Genomic DNA, 22792 nt, shown 5'->3' on the forward strand with positions numbered 1-22792 from the left:
ACTGATGGCAGCAGGTGGTTAGGCAGGCAGACGGTTTAGGGGAGACCTGGGCTCTCATCTTAGGTTCTGGGATTATCTTTCATTTTTATCCAATTTGCTTTTTAATGCTACATATATTAACAAGCCTAGGTATGGTAATCAGAACTTGGCAATCCTGGATCAGATGTAAATGCCATAACCACTAGACTACAGAGGTTTTTTTCTTTGTTTCACTCTCTTTCTAGGAGTAGGAGTTTTCCAGGGTTGCTTTTTTTGCAAAATAGAACAGCTTCCATACCAAGCCGAGCTTGTAATGAGAGCCACCTTCTGAGAAAGGAAAGGCGGGGGTGTGAATCCTCCAACGTCACAAGAGAAAGCTCTCATCACTTCAACCTTGCAAAGCCACCACCCTTCTAAGTACAAGAAAAAGCTCTGCTTAGTTTTCTAAAAGAAAACATGTGTGTGTCCACTTTAATGAAAAAGTCTTTTTGGCTCTGGATCCCAGGAGGATTGAAGTCACTTCTCTGTTCAGGCTATGGGATTTTCGGTTTTCTCACCTGAGGTCCCTACTGGTTTTGTGTGCTGTACAAGAGTCTGAGCCATTTAAATTACATTTATGAAATTCTTGAGATCAGACAACCAAAAAACATTTCCAACACTAATTTTACAGTCTCGTCCAATGCTTTTATTAGCTATAGTCCTAGCTGACTTACAGGGCCCATCACTGGGCATGAAAATCTATGATTTATTACAGTCCAGAAGAATGAATCTGGGGCATGTTAAGAGTCCAGCCTTGTGCTATAATATCAAAACCTCACCAGGGCTGGCGATTACATATTACATTAAAATATTAACTGGAGATAGTAGCTGAAAAATTTAATTAATTCAACAAACATATGTATATTTTTGTCATTGAAAGAATAATTAGACTGATTTAGCACATCACAAACAATGAATATGTCTCTGTTACCTTTATTTCTCTTTTTTCTTAAAATCACATTAAATCAGCCATAGTTTGAAAGGCTTATTGCAGTGTACCTTTTTTTGACTGCTGTGGATTAAAATCTGCACAGTATATTTTACATGAATCCATTTAAAAACTCTGAGATTAAAGTGGGTGGTGCTTCTTCTCCTTCACCTCTCTGTCTCTCTTTTTTCTCTCTTCTCCAAGGCTTAATCAAGACCGCTTTACCCGACATGAGCAGAGAGAACAGGGAACAGTATCAAGTGGTCATCCAGGCCAAAGACATGGGAGGCCAGATGGGAGGACTATCAGGGACCACCACAGTGAACATCACGCTGACTGATGTCAACGACAATCCGCCTCGCTTCCCCCAGAGTATGGAGCACCTAATAGTTCCGTTGTTTTCCAGAGAACCTCTCTAAAATCAGCTGTTTCACTGTCACCATCTGGGATCTTCTGGTTTTCTCCCTTTATATTTAGTATAAATGCTGGCCCACTGCTGTGTCTGTTTATGTTGCAGCATTATTAAGGCAAATGGGAATCTCTGCCTCCATTGTTTTAGTAGCAAAATATTTCTTGGAATGGTAAACTTCCTTCCCATTCTTTGTTTACAGGAATATGAGCTGCATCAATAACCTAGGCTAACTGCAGGGACTTGAAAACCTTTAGAGCAATTTAATTAGAAAATTTAGGGTTCAGTTTTTGGAGACACTTTTAGTTCCACATGTTTAGGCAAGCAAATAGGTCAGCAAATTTCCTAATGTACCACCTTGCACAGGCAGAGTTGCTCAGGTGGTATGCTCTGCTGGAAGTCTAAGCATTTGGTTTAGGTACCTGTAATCTGTGTTCAGCTCTTGATGTTGAATGATTTTAGATCTAGTTGATGAATGATTGAATGATCTGGACCAGTTTGACACAGTTAAGTTTTTTAAAAATATCTCTGTAGAATAAAAAAATGGCAAAGAACAGAAAGCTGCACAATACAGAAAGCTTCACAGTAGTATACTACAGATCTTTTCATCCTAGGCCACTGGTTTAAATCCAATCCCAAATTGTTATAATCAGTGTCTGATAAATGTTTGATAGGCTGCAGATAGAAGAAATTTACAGCCGTAGTTCAGTGCCTGCTGGAAAAATGTCCACATTATAAAATTTGAATTGCTTGTTGGCACTGATTAGGGACCTGACTGGCTCTCTTTACAGATTCACCAAGGACTGAACAAACACAGCTGATTTAGAAAACGCTCTCCTGGACTTGAAGAAATTTGAAAAGCACTTCAGTACCATGCCAATAAGTACACTCAGAATAGTATAAACAGGTCAACCTAGAACAGATTTTCTACAATATTAGAAAACTCTGGCAGTGTGGGAGAAAGGATTCTTGAAATTGCATATAAGTTTTTTATCTCTATTCATGATAACAGATTGCTTTTTAAAAAGAGAGAGGAGACGAAGTACTGCATTCCTTATAAAGAAAATATAATTTGAATTCACACTCAGAGTTTACTTGCTGAGAATAACCTTCACATGGCAAACTCAAACAGCAATTTTTAACCAACCTTCCTATTTGACTTCAGAAGAGGATACTGCTTAAACATGTATGGCATGATATAGCCCATATTATTTTGGCAAATAAGAATTCTTGAACCTAAATTAGAATGCAGTGTAGAACACTGCATTGTAAGTGTTGTTGCTGAATTAAATTAAATTAAATTAAAAAAATAAAGAATGAGGAATGCATAGAACTGCAAAATAACTTAGCCTTTTCAGTCTCCTTAGCCTTTGCTCCTTATGATGCTCTTCTTTCAAGATTAGTTTTAAATGTCTTAAAAGAAAGCAAAGGGCATGTAAATATAGGAAATAGGCCACTTGCAAGAAAGATACTTGACTGTGCTTCACTACAAGTCAATACAATTATACACATTCTTATTGGACCCTTCAGATGAGGATAGTGCATTTTATCAGGTGCTAATTTTGTCAGACTCTTAAGATATTTTTCCAATACTAGTATTCCACTCAGTAAATTAATATTAATTTACATGAGAAAACAGATCAAAAGAAACATCACATTCTGGGTTGCCACATGTAAAATGCTGAATATATCAGATTTCTTTTTTTACATTTTCTTGGTAGGAAATAACTGAAAATACTGATTTAGAAACATTTGTGTCTTGCTAGTGATGAAAGGTCTTCATTGACTGGTTCTGATTGGTCAAGAAAACCATCCCATTAATATTTTTTCTGCAACAGTATGTCTTTATAATTACATTTTTCTTGCAAATGTTGTCAGAAAATATATATAAATTCACTTTTCATACACATAGGCAAGATTAAAGTCTGTGTAATCAGAATTCTTTCTAGCAAACCCTGATTATAAAAACATTAAATGAAACCAACCATTGAAAGAGCACAAAAAGTATATGCAGAGTAAATTAAAGAAAATCTGAATGTATCTGCATTTCAATTAACTATAGCAATTAACATGAACATGTATCCAAATGCTCTTTACCATGACTCTTTAGTATGTATTACCAATAACAGATGAATGAATTACTTTCACACAGAACACCTACAAATCTTGAATATATTTTTCAAAAGAATAAAAAAAAAGCCTATTCTATTTTAGTCTCTTTTCAAAATCCACACTGGTTTCTACAGTCTTGTGCCTTGAGAAAACAAAACAAAATCCTCTACTACTTCTAAATATATCTGGGAACATTTCTAAAAAACTGAGAGAAAAAAAATGTATGTGCTGTTAAATAATCAAGGTTAGAACTGGTGCTTTATTGTTGAGCTTCTCTGCTTATAGCTGAAGAACAACAACAAAAAAATATTAAAAAATTAAAAGCACAGTACTAAATGGCTTTGAAGAATCACTTGAAATTTTTGTGACAGTTTGTCAATCAACTCCAAACCCTGTTTTAAAGTTTAGTATGATGACTAACAGCATTTTCTTAAAGTGTTTCAAACTTCAAGTTACTCAAAAAATCCAGGTGAAATTGAAGATGTTTATTATTCAGAAGACCAAAGCTTCTCAAAACAATAAATGCTTGATTTCGCTCTTCCAGGCACCTATCAGTTCAGCTCTCCTGAGTCTGCACCACCTGGGACCCCTCTTGGCAGAATTAAAGCCAATGACCCCGATGTGGGTGAAAATGCAGAGATTGAGTATAGCATCTCCAATGGGGATGGATCAGACATGTTTGATATCGTCACTGACAAGGACACACAGGAAGGGATTATAACTGTCAAAAAGGTTTATTTTTTCTCCCTCTCTTTTATATGTACTTAGCTCTCCAGGTGTTACAGTTATTTTTCTTTTCCAGGGGAAGGGAGGGTAGATCTCACAGGGGTCAGGCTGCCAAGGAGTTGTTGTATTAGTTTTGTTCTTCTCTTTCTTCAGCAGATATCTGTTATTTTCAAGTCTCAAGGGAAATTTACTGGCATGTCACTTCACATAAAGCAATATTTCAGTGGCTGCTGTCTGTTCGATATATATGTTCTCACACACGGTACTTTCAAATTCGGGCTGTGAAAACCTGGAGGGGTTCAGTTTAAAGTGGGTTTGTCAGCTGAATGCTGCAGTAAGGCTCACAAGGATTGAAGGCTCACCTGTAGTTTGAGGAACTTACACCTCCAAGGCTAAACTGTCCCTCTCTAGTCTGTCCAACAGTCAGGTATCTCCGGTACCTGAAATCTGTCTTGGTTTAAGTCCAGACTTGGTGAAACTTAAGTTGTTACACATAACATCAACGGAAGTTTAAAGAGCAAAGAGATGGGCAGAAATTTAATTCAAAATACCATCTCTGACAGATTTATTGGTTGCTTTTTAGTGTTCAGACTGTTAAACTCTGAACACTATTTTCTGTTCTTTTCTTACTAAACATATCAGTAACAATTAATTGATATCTACATATATATAATATAGATCTATACACATATATTTGGAAACATGTATCTTTATGTATGTGCATGCATTTATATAAGTGCACATATGAATGTATATATACATATGCATATATGGATATGCATAATATAAATGTCACAGAGATTGGAAATCAGACTTCATAATTTTTCTTTTCACTCTGGAACATGGAGGCCAGGGACAGGTCTGAGTTGCTCCTGATGCAAAATAGGTAAGGGTAGATGGTAATGGGGGAGGAGTACGGAAAAAAGTAGGACAGAGAGCATTTAAGAGCTGTGATAATTGTTCTTGATCCCACCAATGAGATGAAACAAATAAGACCTTTACCAACTCCTACTCATGGATTGAGTCCAGCTTCCCCATTTCCTTCTCTCTTTCTATTTTACGATAGATTGACGACTCCTGGTTTTCCAGGAATCTGAACAAGTAGTAGGCAGAGGGATCATAATTGCCTTGCTGCCCTATAATACTTATTTTTCTTATACCTAGAAACAAGCCCTAATATACTCTATCTTCTCCAAGATGCATTAAATTCTAGAGCTTTTGCTCCTAAAAATGCCTACACTTCTAATTCAGCATTATAAAACTTATTCACATTTCTTGTAAAGTGACACAATTTCCTTTACTATTATTATTTGCTCCCCAGCATCTGGATTTTGAAAACAAGATGTTATACACGTTAAGAGTGGAAGCAACCAACACTCATCCTGATCCTCGTTTTCTTCAGCTGGGGCCATTCAAAGACACGGCTTTTGTCAAAATTTCTGTGGAAGACATAGATGAACCTCCAGTGTTCAGCAGACCCTGGTATTTAATAGAGGTAGATGAAGATGCCAAGGAAGGAAGCATTATTGGGCAGGTTGTAGCCCAAGATCCAGATATAACAAAGAATGCAATAAAGTAAGCCATTACACAATATAAAATACTTCAGATACGGGTCAAGTCTCCTGCACAGTGATGAGAGTGCAATGTAATAGGGGGGCACTTGAGTAATTAAGCACGTAGAGGCTACTGAAAAGTGTCAAGCAGACAAATATCCATGGGAGCTTGTGAAAGCAAACACAGTTAACAGGGCATGGTATGCTTCTGAAGGACAGTCTATAGGCATCAAGTAAAAAGAAAGGAGAGGTCAGCATTTAACTGGCATCATGTTCCAGTAATTTTACCAAACTCTTTATAAGATTATGCTTTTATACCATGTTTCCAGTGGCAAAGTTATGTAAAATACTCAAAATGGTGTACTTCTACGCTCCCTGCTAGTTGATAGCAGTGAGCCTTCTGTACCTTCATAATCCCCTAGACATGACATTGTCTACGATGTTCCATAGCTTAACTATTTAATGATCACATTACTAAATAAGAAATGATTGTGAGAAAGTCATAATGATTAGACGTAAGAGTTCAGTGCTGTGAAATTGCTGTAATTGTTAGCCATCTGCTATTATTATCTGCAGTGACAAACACAGCACTGAAATTTGTGTATTAACCATGCAACTGATTAGGAAACCTGATTTCTGCATTTCTGAACAAGACTGTTATGTCCTGCAGCAGTACGGTTTGAGGTAGGAGGTGTGAGAGAAGGAAGAAAATAAAATATTTTTAAGTGATCTATGTATAAATTTAACCTGATAGTGACTGGTAACTACTAGACTAATTAAAAAACACCTGTAAAACAAGTTTTTCCTTGCTAGGAAAGAAAAAGCAAACACAAGTGTCATAAAATAAGGTTTTAAGAACTTTCATCTTAAACAACAACTAAGTCAAAGATTTTTCTAGTTATTTTGATGCTCCTTGTGATATCTCAAAAATATCTTGCTATAAATTGATAATTATATCTGCAATGTGTGTCCTTTGATGACTGAGTTCTCCAAGAAACAATTATTTTGCAAAAATATTATCTAAGAATGTTCACTTTTAGTTGTTATTCCAGCATACACTTTATAAGCTAAAATGTAATTTCAAATATGAATCCAACAAACTGCCCACGTAAATAGTTTGGTCTTCATCCTTCTCGCTAGTCTTAAAAAACTGTTTCTCAGTATTTGTAACATGCTGCACTCAGGCAGCTACAGGAAAGCTTAGGTTAATTGTAAAAAAACATTCTCGATTCACCACAGTTAAAAGTAGAAAACTTTTAGAGGTGGCTGTGAGCTAAACTAGAGACTGTAACAGGAGATAGTGATGCTCAGTTGTACTTTATCTTGACAGATATTCTGTGGATCGACACACTGACCTTGACAGAATATTCAACATCCATTCAGGAAATGGATCCTTATTCATCTCAAAGGCACTTGATCGGGAAGAAACTCCTTGGCACAACATCACTGTCGTAGCAACTGAAATCAGTAAGTTGGAGATCGTTTATCTCAGAAGAACATTAGAACTGAGAAACGACTGAAATTCTACAGTATCTATGATTTATCTTGTTTCATTAGTTTTGCCCTTATTCAGATATTATCAATGGACAGAGTATCTTTAAATGCACATCTAAAAGTTCAATTTACTACTTTAAGATTATCTTTGCCCATTTATGAAAAGAGAATTTGGAATTATCAGGCTCAGCAAAACCATGTACAGTACATATTAGACAAGTTAACTGGTTCCCTGAGAATTCCCAGCAAATAATTTGGTGCGGGTGTGATGCACTGGCTTTATGCTAAGCTAAGTCTTTGGGAAAATCCTTGGTAAAAAAGTTGTCTATGACAGACAAATAACACATTGTCAGAACGATCACTGTAAACAGGGGAAGAACTATGCTTTACCTCAACTGCTTTAACTTATGTCAGGAAATGGCTTCATTTGAAGCCAAGATTAGAGGAAATTCTTTCCCCTCCATGTCTGAAGCAAACCCTAGCCCTAAATCTTTCACCTGGATTCTTTACTATTCTGTCGGACCCTTTTAGATCTGGATGTCTCGTGCCTGCCTTTTCTTTCCAGCCAACTGGTAAGAGTCATCAGAGGGGAAACAGAGACACCGATTCTAGGGGAAAACTTCTCCTCCTTCCTTCATTCTCCCTGTACATTCCCTAGCATTCTATGTGCTTAATAGTCTGGGAGTCGGGTAATATGGAGAAAGGAATTATACCCCCATTTTCAGAAAGACCAATACTTTTTCATCATAAATGCTTTTTCATTGTTTGATCAAATATGGTGTCCATTTTCAATATGTGTACTATGAGATTAATCTCCAGCAATAGCTTGACCTTAGAGGTCAAGTTTGTGAAAACCAATTGATGATAACATCTACATATCTCCTTGTTTTGGTTTGGTTTTTAGATTTTGTGGAGAAAGGACAACTTTTTGTTGGTTTGGGGTTTTTTTTGTGATGTTGTTATTGACTGACACTGTTTAAACTGCTTTACTGATTGGAAAAGTAAATGTTCTTGACAGCTCAACCTCAGGAAACAGCTTTTGCAATGAATCATTTACTGCACTGATTTATGGAATACAAGTCAATAATAACTCAGTGACCTGTTTTTAATGCAAATCAATTTAAGTATACTTTATATTACTTCAAAATATATATACTATAATAGAACAATTTGTTTCAAATATAAATAGGGCTTTTATGCATATGGAATGTAAATCAGTAGAAAATGAAACATAATTGTTTTAGTATAATCAAGAAAAATTGATATTTCTAATGTCTATTTGAAAAAAAAATATTAGATAATTTCAGGTCTTTTCATAGACATAGACTGTAAATCTTTGTATTGTAATATAAATAATTTTCTTGTTTCAGATAATCCTAAACAAAGTAGCCAGATACCTGTCTTCATCCGGATTTTAGACATAAATGATCATGCGCCAGAATTTGCCAAATACTATGAAACATTTGTCTGTGAAAATGCAAAAGCAGGACAGGTAAACAAATACTTATGTTACTGAAGAACTAGTAATGAAACTGTCCTGGAATACCATAATGAAGACTTCAACGTATCTTAATTTGAGCAACTGCAAACCAACCCAGCCTCTTTATTCCCTATCTTCTACAGAAACTACCAGTTGAATCAAAAAAGGAGGAGATAAAAGAGGCAGGATTTTACCCCATTATAACAACATAACAAATAATACAAACCTGTACTTTAAGATATTTTTTCATTCCTAATATCAGAAAATATTTTTCAGAACTAGTTATGTATAATGCTACAAAACCATTTATACTGTTTGATAATTCCATTTCCTTCTGGATTTTTTTCAAAGCCTTAGATAATGTAGCCACACCTTCAAGTACACAAAGCAGGAAAATCTTTTATTATGCTTCAGTAAAGGAGATGTGAAAAATAAACTTTTACAAAAATAAAAGATAATGCAACTCTTTCTATTGTAAGTTAAACTTCAGTTTGGAATTGAGTTGAATTTGGTCAAAGCTCATGTATATCCCTTTCTAAACTATCTCACAAATTCTGTAATAATCTAAAAAGACAATAACAAGATTTGTAGAGAAAATAAAGTGATAACTGGGAACTGAGAAAGCAGGCAGACCCACAGAACTTGGAGCCATGATATTACAGAAATCTTTTAATATTACTGCTGCTACCACCAACATCTATTTAAGCTAGCACCAGTCAGCCTTTCAGTTTTAAATCTTGTGAAGAAAGATGTATGTTTTTCTGATATTTACTTCTGAAAGTATTTACCAAAGAACTGGATTTAATAGCAGACTCGGTACCTCAAGATTGTCTTTCAAGCATGGGCCTAAGTCTATGCATGAGCCTCTTCTCTAGACTCATGCATTTTTGAGTGGAAGAAAAAGCTTGAGATCATTATTTTTGCTAGTACAAATCTGAGTGGATCCCTACTTTAGCGGAGAGAGGCCAGGATGGAGCCTTAAACTCAGCTTAGGTCTGTCCTTGTGTCTCACTAGTTTTACGCTGACTTCATCCAACCAAAGCTGGCTGACTTCATGGAAAGTATGTGGAAAGGATCAGAATGTAGAATGTTTTGTTTTTTCCTTAGAGCACAGTGACCCTACAACACTCAAAGGTGTTACAGAGCTGGGGGATATGGATACACGTGAGGAAACATGCTCATGTTTTACCTTGGTCACTGCCCAGTGTTGTATTCAACATAGTCACAGGGGTTGCACTGAGAGTAGCATAGATGGTACCTGAGATGAGTCTGGAATTTCAGGTCAGGTCCTGTAGAACTCTAGACAGAGCAAGAACATGCAATTTACCAGTTGCAATTCAAATGATGTTTTATGAATGGTTTAACAGACTGAAAAAAAAAAAAAAAGAGAGACCAAAAAAGGGAAAAAAAGAGGATACAGTGGATTGCTGGAGTTTGCATTCAATTCTACTTATTTTTCATTCATTGTACCTAATACTAGAATCTAAGTAAGTGGGTTAAAAAGACAGAGGATACTTTGAGTGAAATGACTTGGCTTTGAAAAGGGACCATTATTTTAGTTCTTTTTCAAGAAAGTCTTACTATTTTTGATGCAAATGACATAAATAGAGGAATATGCATATCAAAGACAGTGATAAATTAAATTAAAACAGTGGAAGGAATTATAATATCAGAAAAATGAGCCTGGAGCACCTTTCAAAACAACTGAGGTTTATGATCAGAACATTGCATCTTAACCAGTGACATAAACTGTCACATAAGAATACATATCAAGACTTATGGAATGAGCAAAAATTCCCTAAACTTCTGGTTATTGTACACTCGTAGTTTTGTTTTATGATTTCTAAGCGGTTTTTCCAGGTGTAATACATTCAGATAATTCTAGCCATTCATTTCAAACAGCTGGCATATGACCTAAATTCTGTCTGTGCAACAAAATCTCTTTGCATGAGATGAAACTGAGACAAATAAACCTTAAAATCTCCATATAATGACTGATAGTAAAGTGACTGTACTTTAATAATACAAAGAAAGGTTCCAAAGCTTACAAATGAAGTTTTCATTGAAATTAATCATGTGCGATTTTATCAACCAGCAAAGACAGGTTTTGACATATATATGAACCAAGTTCAATCCAGGCATACTGCTTGTCAGTTTCCTTAACCCAATTTCCTTCTAGGCTAGCATACTTGATGAAATATCCATTAATGTACAAAATTTCATTTGCCTTTCTGGTAAACTCTGTGCTTTTCTAACAACGGAGATGACAGAGGCCCATTAGATAGGCATATTGTCATTCAGACCTCCCTTACATCTAGTGTACCAATGTAATTCCAGGAATTATTTTCCCTAATTGGAAAAATCCACAGAAATACTAGAAAGACAGTGTGCATCAAGTGTAGCTGCAGAATAAGGAGACATCCAGATCATTATTCTATTTGTTAACAATTGGGTTCCTCAAGACAGGCATCTGAGTTCATATCTGGACATTTACATATAGTTGACTAAGTATTTCAGAAAACAGATTACCTTCAGTACATGAGACTACTTTTATTTTGGTGCCTAAAAATAGCAGTGAATATAGAGATACAAACTTGAATATTTTGGCCAAGGATGCTACGTTCCAGATAGTCTGTATTGCTCATGTTTAGCAGTCCCCCTATAATACAATAAAGATATAGAATCATGTTGTGTTCATTCAGTACTACTCTACCTCATTTTAGAGATTACCTAAAGCAGCTGTCTTATTAGAATCATTATTGCTTCTTGACACATCACAGCAGTGCTTCTACATCTGGTGCCCATAGCCGGAGAGCCAGACTGAGAAGATAGATACATTTAGTTAATTTTTAATTTTTTTTTTTTTAATCGGCCCAGCTATTAATCACACCACTCTCTAAATCTCAGGTGCATCAGGAAGCAGTCAGAATGATCAAATATTGCTCTTTGCCTCCAAGTGACATTACTCATTTTCAACATCAGCAGATATTAGAGGCTGCATTCCCTGTGTTTTTCAGATAGCCTTAGGAGGGTGAGAGGAAAGAAAATCCTATAGTCGCTCCTCCTCCCCTGCCACTCTCTTGTCTCCAAACAACAATGGTATGACTGGGGAGAAACATTATCACTAGAGGTGCATAAACAACTACATTCGTTAGGCTGGAACAGATTTGTCACCATGCGAGTCCCGTTCCACTGGCTAATACACAGGCTAAAGAAAAGTATGATGCAGCCTTCCTCTCGCACAATTTAGAAATCCCTAATCCTTTGATGGCGTGCCCCAGGGACTGTTGTGGGGAAGGCTCTGGTACAAGTTCTCTCATGCCCTTGTCACGGGAATTAATTGGGTCTTTTTAGCTGGATTAGAGGATGAGTCCTCTCCATGGAAACCAGGAAGATTTACTTGAAAAGGAGACTGATTTAACTGAAAAATTTGCTAGTAACAATTTAGCTAATTTCAATACCCATCAATAATAATATTTAAGAAAATAACCTGCGTTGCTTTTTTTGCACTGATGCTATATTCTTTCCTGCCATTCAGGGGCTCTCAGACATCAGAACACAGAAAGAGTTTATTTCTTCCTGTAGAAAGCTGGCAGATTTTTCTTTTCATTAGTCTCCATACCTCCCCTCCCTTTTTCAGATAGAGCAGACAGAAATCACATTTTTCATGTGGCCATTGCTAATTATCAGTTACAGGTTATTTATACATTGTAGCTGCGTTCTCAAGGTAGACACTCATCGGCTTGATTTAGTGAGAGACCCATGCTAATAGCCTGTCTCTCTTTTGAAGCAAGAATTGGAGTTCAATGGGGAATTTTCCAACTTCTGATAAGCATTCAGTCCTGCTTCAAAACTACCAACATTTTTGTGGAACAGAGCCAAGACTTGAAAACCAAACTGTTTTGCATTACCAAACATGAAGCTTTGTTAAGTGGCAGGCATTTTAGAACATTTCTTAAGACATAAAGCATCAAGATCAAAGGTCTATTCAAGCTTACACACATATGATGGAGGCTGCTTTCTGCAGCTAGCACCATACAGGTGTATGGGCTAGAATTGTGCCTGAACATGTGTGATCACTCAAGCCACCAAATGACAAGATGGGCATCCACTGACAGCTGGATCGATTTTGAAACACTTCCATGTGGGGACACTTGAACTATATTATTACTTCACTCCTAGAGAAATGCAGCCACTGCGAAATCTTCTACAAAATCTTCATCCAACACACTTACACTGTACTGTGTTATTAATACATTCAAGTTTAGTTAGTGATTGGCCCTACCAGATCATACAGGCAGGAAAAGGGGCAAGAGAAAGAAAGGACAGGAGAAACACAAGTTGCTTTTCCACCATTCCCCCACAGCATTTGCACATTACTACTTTCTGATGATTGTCAAAAGTGCAGTCTCTCTCACAATATGTTTTTTCATAGTTTATTGCAGACGAAGTGGTGAGATCTTTCCAGGTACCTTGGGAAATATTTGCAGCACAAAACAAGTTTAATCAGTTTCAAGAATGACAAAGCCAGTGCTCCAAGATCCAGGATTTGTTCTGTTCTCTCCTATACCACTTCTGAAAAAAAGTGTCAGACAAAAAAAACCACAGCAAAATGTCCTAAACATTCCTTTCTCAAGTGCCTAGTGCTATTTTTCAAGTCTTACCTCAGAAGCAGCTGAAAGTAGATAAATGCCATTTGAGAAATTTCTCTGTTGTACAATATCCAGGTTTAACTAAGAGCATAACATAACAAGAACAAAAGCCCAAATGATTCAAGTGGATTGAAGGCCTACTCCTCTGCATATCTACAATCACATACAAGAAACAACAGAATTCAGCAGCTGTTACTGTATCTCTAGCTTAACAATGCCTGTCTCCAGTGGTCTTACTTCTCTGAGATTGGAAGTACAATTTTCATGCTATATGACAATCACATTCTTTTAAAACTTCAGAAAGGCACTGCCTACAACAGCAGACCATCTTTAAATTCCTCTGAAAGTGACATTATTTTTCACTGTCTGATTTATAATGAATTTTAAAGGAAGGAATTTTGGAAAAAAGGTTTAAAAATACGATAGCTACCACCAATATGATGCTGTTTTGAAAAGAAGCAGCAGAAGATTATGTTGCAGAAATTCTATTTGTCTCAAAATTTGTTTTATTATTAGAAATTTTTAACCTGAAAATATATTGCATCTGTCCACCCACAGACCTCATCTTGTTCAGCTTTCTTCAATGAACCTTTCAAGAATCTGTCTGAAGCACGTTGCTGCATTTTTAAAGTGTGTACCCTGGAGCCAATGTGCAACTGTGGTTTATTCACATGACATGCCAAGCCAGCACAGGCGGAAAAGCCCATCTAAAAAGTGGCTAGCCGGCGCTGACCTTTGTGCTGTTAAAGATGCACTACTAGCTTAACATTTGCTTTAATGATTCCTATATTCCTTTCAGAGGCAGTCCCAAGGCTGATCCCACGACCCAAGTCTCCTACTTGTGCAGCTCTCTGTGTCCACAAATGCAGCCTCAGGAACAGTAAGGGCATGCTCTGAAGTGCACAGGGACCCTTGTTATTTTAGAATGCCCCCACCTAGCTTTTACTCACTTTCTGTCTTTAAAATAGCTTGAAGAAAACTGAAGAGCAGGCTACACCTAGGGATGTACCAGATATACGGAAGGAATCCGTTACTAGGCAGTCTATTCATCCCCAATCACTTTTTCAGAGATGAGTATGAATAGCTATAAAATAACCTGAACATAAACTACTATCACAATTTCAACTGTGGTGTAAGTCATGGCCTTAAAAACACAGTATCCAGGAGAAAAAACCCCAAACCTACAAAACAGTATTATAATCAAACAATTTCCACTTTTGAAGAAATTATGCCAATGGGAAATAGGTCCAAACACTTTAACAGAATCTTTGGCTTCATAATGAAATAAATTCTTCAAGAAATTTTTCCAGTTGGAATAATTCCTCATTCACAACTCATCTTACATTGTCAAAGTGCTACAACCACATTGTCCTCACTGTAAAAAAGAAAACTTTATGTCAATGCCTAAGTTTAAATTTTCAGTACCCTCAAAGACAAGTGACCCCTAAAAACTTGAATTTACCCAATAAGATCCATTCAAGAGTATGAGACTGTTTCTTCAAACACACAGAAGTGCACATGCACACGCAACCCTCAAAATAACGACAGCAATGCTGTATTTTCCAAATTGTGCTCATTCACATGGGAAACTATGGAAGAAAGAAAAAAATGGGAATGCTTTTTATCTTACCTAAGCCTGATATGCTTGAAATATATTTGAGTAAAAGTCATTTTCTTGAAATAACTATTCCCTCATAAATCTTACAGTGTCAGAGATCTTTCTCTGAACTCCTGGTGAAGACTGATCATAACTCAATGTCCATAACTGCTTCAAAATGGAAGAATACATTTCCAACATGAAATTACAAAATGTACATGAAACAGTACTAAATTTTTTCATATAACTGTGATACTTAAAATAAAAATAGCCACATCTCTTTCATTTCTGCAGTGATTATCATTAACGATTCTCTTTTATTTACAGCTGTATAACTGAAAAAAGCCCCTTAATTAGATAACATTTCTAATTTCCTTTCACCTATTCATCATTTGGAAAAATTCACCTGCAATCATCCTTTCTCATTGTTCTTTTATTCTCCCATCTTTCCTGGTGGAAGAACAGCTAGTTCTCAATTGATGCAGCCAATAGTTAGAGCAGGTAATAAGGGGTTTTTCTGTTTTGTTTTTTTTTTTTTCTTCTTCAGCCTTACCCTCAACAATAAGTTTTCAATGTAATTAGGTTCCTCTATGCCTGGCACAATTGTCCTCCTCCATGTGATTTGCACATGAAGGGAATCAAATCCAGATCCTACAAACATCCCACTGATTACATCTCAAAAAGCCCCAAGATACTCAACTGCAAGTTCTGGTAGCTATTATATCAGGATATTTTCTTCTTGAGTTTTTCAGCAAGTAATTGCACAAATATTATCACTTATTCTAATCCTCACTCTTCTCTTTGGTACTTTTACAGTTTTTCTGTCTTTTCAAACTTGTAAAAATGTGAGAGGGAAATTTTCTTATTTCAATTTGGTACTTTAGTCCTATCAGAAGGAAATTGGTTTTGGTAGCAATATTACATTTTTGCATTAAACAATGCAAAACTAAAACTAAGCACTATCCTGGTCTTGCTCTCTGTATTGCCACTCTCAGGCAGATTATGGCAAAGACCAAAGCAATGGGATATTGGAAAAATGTTGGCATAATCAGAGACTCAGCAACATACTGAATAGGCTACTTTGCCATAAACAGGGATTTGGCTAATCTTAGGAAACAGCTAAAACTTAAAAAAAAAAAAAATCTAAAGAGATCTGATCTCTTTAATCTGATCTCTTTTAATCTAAAGATCATCAAATGCTTTAAAAGTGAAGAGGCCTTAGTAAGTAGTTATTATTCTGATCACACTTAGAAAAACTGCATAATCCTGCCTTCAGCATAGTCACATCCTCTTGTATAAGGCTGATGTTCACAAATTACCTTTCAAGTTCCTCAATATGCCTCAAAAATAAAAAGAAAATGACAAAAAAAAATCTTGTGGTTGTTTTAGAAGGAGCTGCTGGGAAGTGAGTGAGCCAAACTCAGACCTCTCTACTGTTCGGTTTTTTGTTTGTTTTTTTTTAATAACAGCTTATTAATTTTAGCTGCAATAAAATTATTCCAAAATTAACTAGAACAAATGGGCCAAATACTCATTGTGCAGTACAGCACTAGCAGCAGCAGGTTTCTGAAGGATACAGTAAGGAAAACACTTCAGTATTTTTGGTAGCCCTATAATTATGCTTGTCTAGTGCAGTGTTCCATCCTGAGAGATGCTAAATACCCTCCAAAATTTAACTGTATCCTCAGGTCCCACTGAGTCTGGTGTTCAGAGAAAGTACATAAGAAAAAGGCATTCCTTACTTGATTGCTGCAAAGCTTAAAAATCGTATCAGTGTTACTTGTCAATTACTGTATGTCTTGAAGAAGTCATGCTGTACTTTCCCTGGAAATATCAGAAAAACAAGCTGCAAAGTAAGCCTTTGATAACAAGTGGCTTTGATGTCTGTGGGATTTCAAGACACCCTACACACTGGAAACACTTGAAAACCTCCAGACAGGCATTGGCTCCCTCATGGCTTTGAAGGAAACAAGCCTGACTGCTGAGCTCTCTCTGCCTTTAATGCCTTTAGGTGCCGTAGGAACTCGCCTGTACCGAGTTGCAGCATCCTCAGTTGAAGCTTACTCCCATTCTCATGCCACCAAGCTTGTCATCTTGTGACTGAACTCAAACACGTTCTTGCAAGCCAAGGCGGAGTATGGGTCACTCTCCAGTGCGATACCCACTGGGGAGTGCAAAGGCCATAGCAGTCATTCATACGGCTCGCAGGAGTTACTATGACTCAGGCAACCTGGCTCGGTGTTAACTGTTGTGAGTCATTTCACAAACCACAGGTATTCCCAGGTAGCTTTTCCTTCCTCAGTGCTGTAGCTCTTTTCCTTAGCCTCTATCTAGCAGTCTAGCAGTGGACAGATAGAAAAAGTCAAATTGGTACTGTATATGTGTGTCTATATATACACGAGTACACATATTTGCACATGTTTTGATGCGACAGGGAAGCCTGTGCGATCTAGATATACTGCTCAAGCCTCTCTTCTTTAGTCCACGGTACTCTGACCCTATGCTGGCACTATCATCACTCCTTCCCAGCTGGGCTTGAGTGGCCTTGTTAGGGCAGCTATAAAGCTCCACAGCCAGAGATTTCAATTTAGGAGGGAGTAAAGCATCTCTTTTTATTACCTCAGGAGAACTGAGCACCCTGCCAGTGCAGTACTCCAATTTATTTGCAGGAGCAGATGGGGTGGACTGGGAATTAGACCCACTTAAAAACTGGTTTATACACCATTCTGTGTCATTGCTACATCAGGCCACAGGAGGTTTACGGCTTATTCAGAAGGGCAATTGTTTCTGTATCACTGCAAGGTACTGAGTAGAAATCAAAGCACTCGGCTATCTTGCAGTGAGGACTGGCCCCTTTTTCATCCCCCGCTATGTGTTTAAGCAATAAAACAACAATTTGCTCACTGTAACCTCTCCTGTGTTTATGCGGGGAACATTTGGCTTAGGACATCAGTTTGTGTCTTCAGATAGAGATTCATTGGATTTTTACTGGACATAAAAAGCAGAGACCTTATTTCAAACACAAGATTTCTAAAATAGCATGAAATACTGTTTTCTTTATAGCTGATACAGACTGTGAGTGCAGTTGACAAAGATGAGCCTCCTCGAGGACACAAATTTTTCTTTGAATTGGTGCCAGAATTTGCTGTTCATCCAAACTTCTCCATTGTAGACAACAAAGGTAACTGCTGACCAGCACCATCCCCTTCCCCCCCCAGCCCCAATACTACATAAAACTTTATCCACTAACATTTTTTTATTTTGCTTTTCCATTCTAGATAACACAGCAGGAATTATGACTAGAAGAAATGGATACAGCCGTAGTAAGATGAGTACCTATCTCCTGCCAATCATAATATTTGACAATGACTACCCGATCCAGAGCAGCACCGGCACGCTGACCATTCGCGTGTGTGCATGCGACAGCCGGGGGAACATGCAGTCCTGCAACGCCGAGGCCTTGCTCCTCCCTGCCGGCCTCAGCACCGGGGCACTCGTTGCCATCCTCCTCTGCATCATTATCCTGCTGGGTAAGTACCTGCGATGAGAGGTTTAATTGATGAGGCAAAGGTGTGGTCAATTCTAGACCCCTGACATTCTTCAACCCCTTATTCACACGACCCTGCAGAACAATATTTCATACTTGATGTCGTCTTTTTTTTTTTTTTAACCAATTGTTTTCTAAGATGGAGGAGCTTGGAGAGTGGGAGAGGGAGCTACTATGGGCTGTTTGTCATCATACTATTCAGAAGAATGTGTGAAAAGAGTGAGACTATCAGTGAGATTTAGGTGAAATAAGTATGAAAATCTACGGTCAGTTTTAGATACCATGCTTGTTTGAGTAATATTTTGTGTTATAAACGGATCTTCATTTAGAACCAGGACTTTAAAATCATATTCCTGAAGCTGAATGATAAGTTTCTCAGTGATTAAAAAATTATCAATTATACTAGCTATTTAATCATGAATGATTTGTAATTTTTATACTCAGGAAATATTTAGCTCAAAAACATAGAAGAGAAATGTTCAATTGCTTGCAAGTGGTAGTGAGAGCAGCTGATTAAATAAAGTGTGAGCACAGAAGTTAGATGGGTGGTTGGAGAGCAGAAGCATTAGAAAGATGACGTGATATAAGAAGAAACTGGGATAAATGCTAGTTCACAACCTGGTGTTAAGTACGTAAAAATTGCAACTCACACGTTTTGCTTACCAGAGACGTGCCTCCTTAAAAGTGCCATCGTCTCTACTTTCCAGTCAAACTCTGTGGAAAACCTCTTTCCCTTTCCACCTGTCCTAGCAAACACAGCTTGCCAAGGGGGCAGTGACAAGCTTACAGGTGTCAGCTTACATCATTCTAAGGAGATCACTTTTTTTTCAATTTTTAGACTGTATTCAAGCTGCCTTCAGTAAATATTCAGAGGAACACAGAGGCTGTTAGGAGAGGGGCAATATGGAGGAACTATATCTATACTGTTAGGCATAGGGAAGGGAGGGTACTTCAGCTCCGACAAACTGATTGTCCATAGTGCTTGGGTACAAGCACTGCTGCTGGCCTGGTTGCAGCATGAGCCAGCTTGGATTCCCCAGGATGTTGCCCAGGCACAGCCTGAGCAGCAGAACTTGCAGGGCACCACTTCCAGCAGACAACTGTGGTTCAAACCCTGCCAGATCCGGCTCTCCACCTTGCATAGCTCTTAACGCTATGTCAACAGGCTCTGCGTCTTCAAAGCCACCCTTTATGCCCCAGCATAGAGCATGAAATGTATACCATGAAACACATACCCTTACTTGATCACTAGGAAAATGTCACCCTAATCGGCTGCAATGCTTTAGTACAGAAACACTGAACTGAAAAAAATAATCAAAGTGTGCCTTAGGACCACGATGATAGCTCATGAGACTCAGAACATGCTCAGGGACAAGTGCTGTGCAAAACTGTGACACTTTGTGTCTCGGCCCCAAGGTTAGAGACCCTGCACTACTTAGCGCTACAGACACAGCTGAAGGCAGAGTAGCATAGGGCTGAAGAGCATTTAAACAGAATTGTTAGTCTACAGCTGCTGTGATTCTCAGCACCTTATCTGATTGTTCAACAGGATGTAGTGTTTTAGGATAGTAGACTGGTGTCATCATGCCCAAAATAGGAGAGACATTTTAAGTACCTGGCTGTGAAAGACACTTCTTCATAATAACCTTTTAGTGATCTGCCCTACTCTTGTATATGAAGTTCTTAAACTTACTTAAGTGGGCTATTACTTGTCTAGCATTAGGAAAACTTGAAAGAAATGGTTCCTGTACAGATACAAAACCCACAAACAAAACAGAACAGCCTTTACATTCACAGCATTGTACCATGGCATGTAGGAAGATCACGGTTCCCCTCTCCCTACCCACAGCACGTCCAGTCTTCCCTTTTATTCACCAGTACTCAAGTCATTCAGAGTAAAAGCTTTGCTCCTAAGACTCAACAAAAGTGCTCAACTCAGCACTGCTGTAATGTGTGGTTCGGCAACCATTGTTATGCCTCATTGACAGATGATCTCGCTGGCCTCTCCTATTTACTCCAGCTACTGGAGCTACGGTCAGATTTTTAAATGCATTTAAGCTTTGAATTTCTACTGAAATCAATAGCATTTAGGCACCAGAATGTATTTACAAATCTTAACTTCAGTTTTTCATCTCCCTCTGTAGAGGTTCATTTTTGTGTCAATCTTTACCTCTCCAAAAGGAAGGGTTATTCAACCAACATTTCTTAAACTAAGGGGATCATGTTTTTTAAAAGAAACATTTAGTAGCAAAGATTAGATTTCAATCCTTGCAGTCATTGAAGCCAAAAATAGTTTTGTCAATAATATTGATAGCTGAAGGTCTTCAGGTTCTTATTTTCAGAAGGACCTGTAGATCCCATTTTCAAAAGTGAATTAGGCACTTAGGAATACCTAAATCACTAGCTTTCAAGAGTGTGAATTACTTTTGGCAAGGAGATTCAACTACATTTGACGAAATCACCCTTAGTGACTGCCAGGAAGGCAGTACTTCAAAAAACTAAAATCAAAGTCAAGCCCTAGTAGGATGATATATTTTAAGACATTGTCTGCTTTTCAACTTCAGCCTAATTGTATTTCTATTTCCAATATATAATATTTTAATCATTGTTCCCATAGGTTTAAAAAAGCATAAGTTTTTGACTACTGTAAAATCATTAATATTTTTCCTTATTAACTTCAGCTCGGAGAGAGCTTTTATCACTCTTTCCCTACTAAAAATCCCATCCTAGCCTTAAAACTTTTCCAGTTCAACAGAAAATGCAACATATTAGCTCATTTATTTAATTTTTAACTACCCATTTCTGCATTCATCTTTTGTTTTCTTTCAGTATTAGTTGTCTTGTTTACGGCTCTCAAGAGACAGAGGAAGAAAGAACCCTTGATCATCTCAAAGGACGATGTTCGGGATAACATTGTGACCTACAACGATGAAGGAGGTGGGGAAGAAGACACCCAGGCTTTTGACATTGGTACACTGAGAAATCCAGAAGCAAGAGAGGAAAGTAAGATGAGAAGAGATGTTATCCCAGAAACTATATTTCAGATAAGACGGACTGCACCTCTTTGGGAAAACATTGATGTCCAAGATTTTATTCATAGAAGGTTAAAGGAAAATGATTTAGACCCAGCTGCCCCTCCTTATGATTCACTAGCAACATATGCCTACGAAGGAAATGATTCCATAGCAAATTCACTCAGCTCCCTGGAATCGCTTACCACGGAGGGCAACCAAGACTATGATTACCTCAGTGACTGGGGACCTCGGTTTAAAAAACTAGCAGATATGTATGGTGGCGAGGACAGTGATCGAGACTGAGAAAGTAATCTGTGACCTGGTCAGTGTTAGTGGAATTCATGTCTATGTTACTAGATAAAGTGGCCTACTCTCTCTTACTTGGGAATAAAAAATTTACAAAAAATAGGTGTTGTCTTAGTAGGGGTTTGCTTAATCAATAAGTCAACGTGAATGAATATGAATGATTTAGATTTTAAAAAATCTATAATTCACCCTCTCTGCCTAGAAACCTCTGATGAAAGGTTTTTACTGACAATGAAAAGACAATAAAAGGCTTTTTGTGCCTTTAATAATGAGGTGGAAACTTAATTTTTTTTAATTGCTTTGCATTACCTTTCCTACTAGCTGGGACAGTGTGCACCTGCATTGTAACATAATCTCAAAAATATACTTTAAAAAAGATTAATATTACTGCCCTATTTATTGAGTTAAAGAATGTCTGTGTGTTGATTCATCATGATATTTTTATATATGTATATTTATATTTTTGTATTTTTATTAAATAAATTAGTATTTATAAAAACAATACTTACTCACGTACTTTGTTAATCATAAGGAACTGTCCAGTCTTTCTGAACAAAGGAAACTGCGTGTTGTGCAATACTTAATTTTTGAATGCATCTTCTTTTGTCAGATTAGTGGTTGAAATGTACTGTGCAAGAACAATATGGAGAGAGTGCTCTGTAATGGGAATGCAGTGTAGAAAAAAGAAAAATTATTTTGAAAAAGTGGTTATAAATAAATGCAGTCTGGCTTGCAATGTGTATTACTATATGGCATAATAATATAGTTTCATTGTGAAACTTGCTCCCACATACCTTCTTATACGAACAGGTGACCAGTGAGAGGATTTAACAGATATACACACCTGGGGATTTAAGGAACCGTGAAGGTTTATTCTGGTAGATATGAAAACAATTTTATAATATGCCCTTTTAAAAATGGAATAATTAAGCAAACATCAATAATGAAAGGAAGGC

General features: G+C 37.2%; 1 protein-coding gene across 1 annotated transcript in view; it reads left to right on the forward strand.

Moving 5' to 3' along the window:
- CDH9 (cadherin 9) overlaps positions 1 to 22572 on the forward strand; it is a 100059-nt gene extending 77487 nt beyond the window's left edge. The window contains exons 5-12 of the mRNA XM_052781027.1: positions 1151 to 1318; positions 4012 to 4199; positions 5515 to 5768; positions 7077 to 7213; positions 8611 to 8732; positions 18033 to 18150; positions 18248 to 18499; positions 21346 to 22572. Of these exons, the coding sequence (XP_052636987.1) occupies positions 1151 to 1318; positions 4012 to 4199; positions 5515 to 5768; positions 7077 to 7213; positions 8611 to 8732; positions 18033 to 18150; positions 18248 to 18499; positions 21346 to 21833 (1727 nt within the window). The 3' untranslated portion in view covers positions 21834 to 22572. The remainder of the gene's footprint in view (positions 1 to 1150; positions 1319 to 4011; positions 4200 to 5514; positions 5769 to 7076; positions 7214 to 8610; positions 8733 to 18032; positions 18151 to 18247; positions 18500 to 21345) is intronic.
- The last annotated feature ends 220 nt before the right edge of the window (positions 22573 to 22792 follow it).

The sequence above is a fragment of the Harpia harpyja genome, chromosome 1 (genome assembly GCF_026419915.1).
Source record: "Harpia harpyja isolate bHarHar1 chromosome 1, bHarHar1 primary haplotype, whole genome shotgun sequence".
NCBI lineage: Eukaryota > Metazoa > Chordata > Aves > Accipitriformes > Accipitridae > Harpia > Harpia harpyja.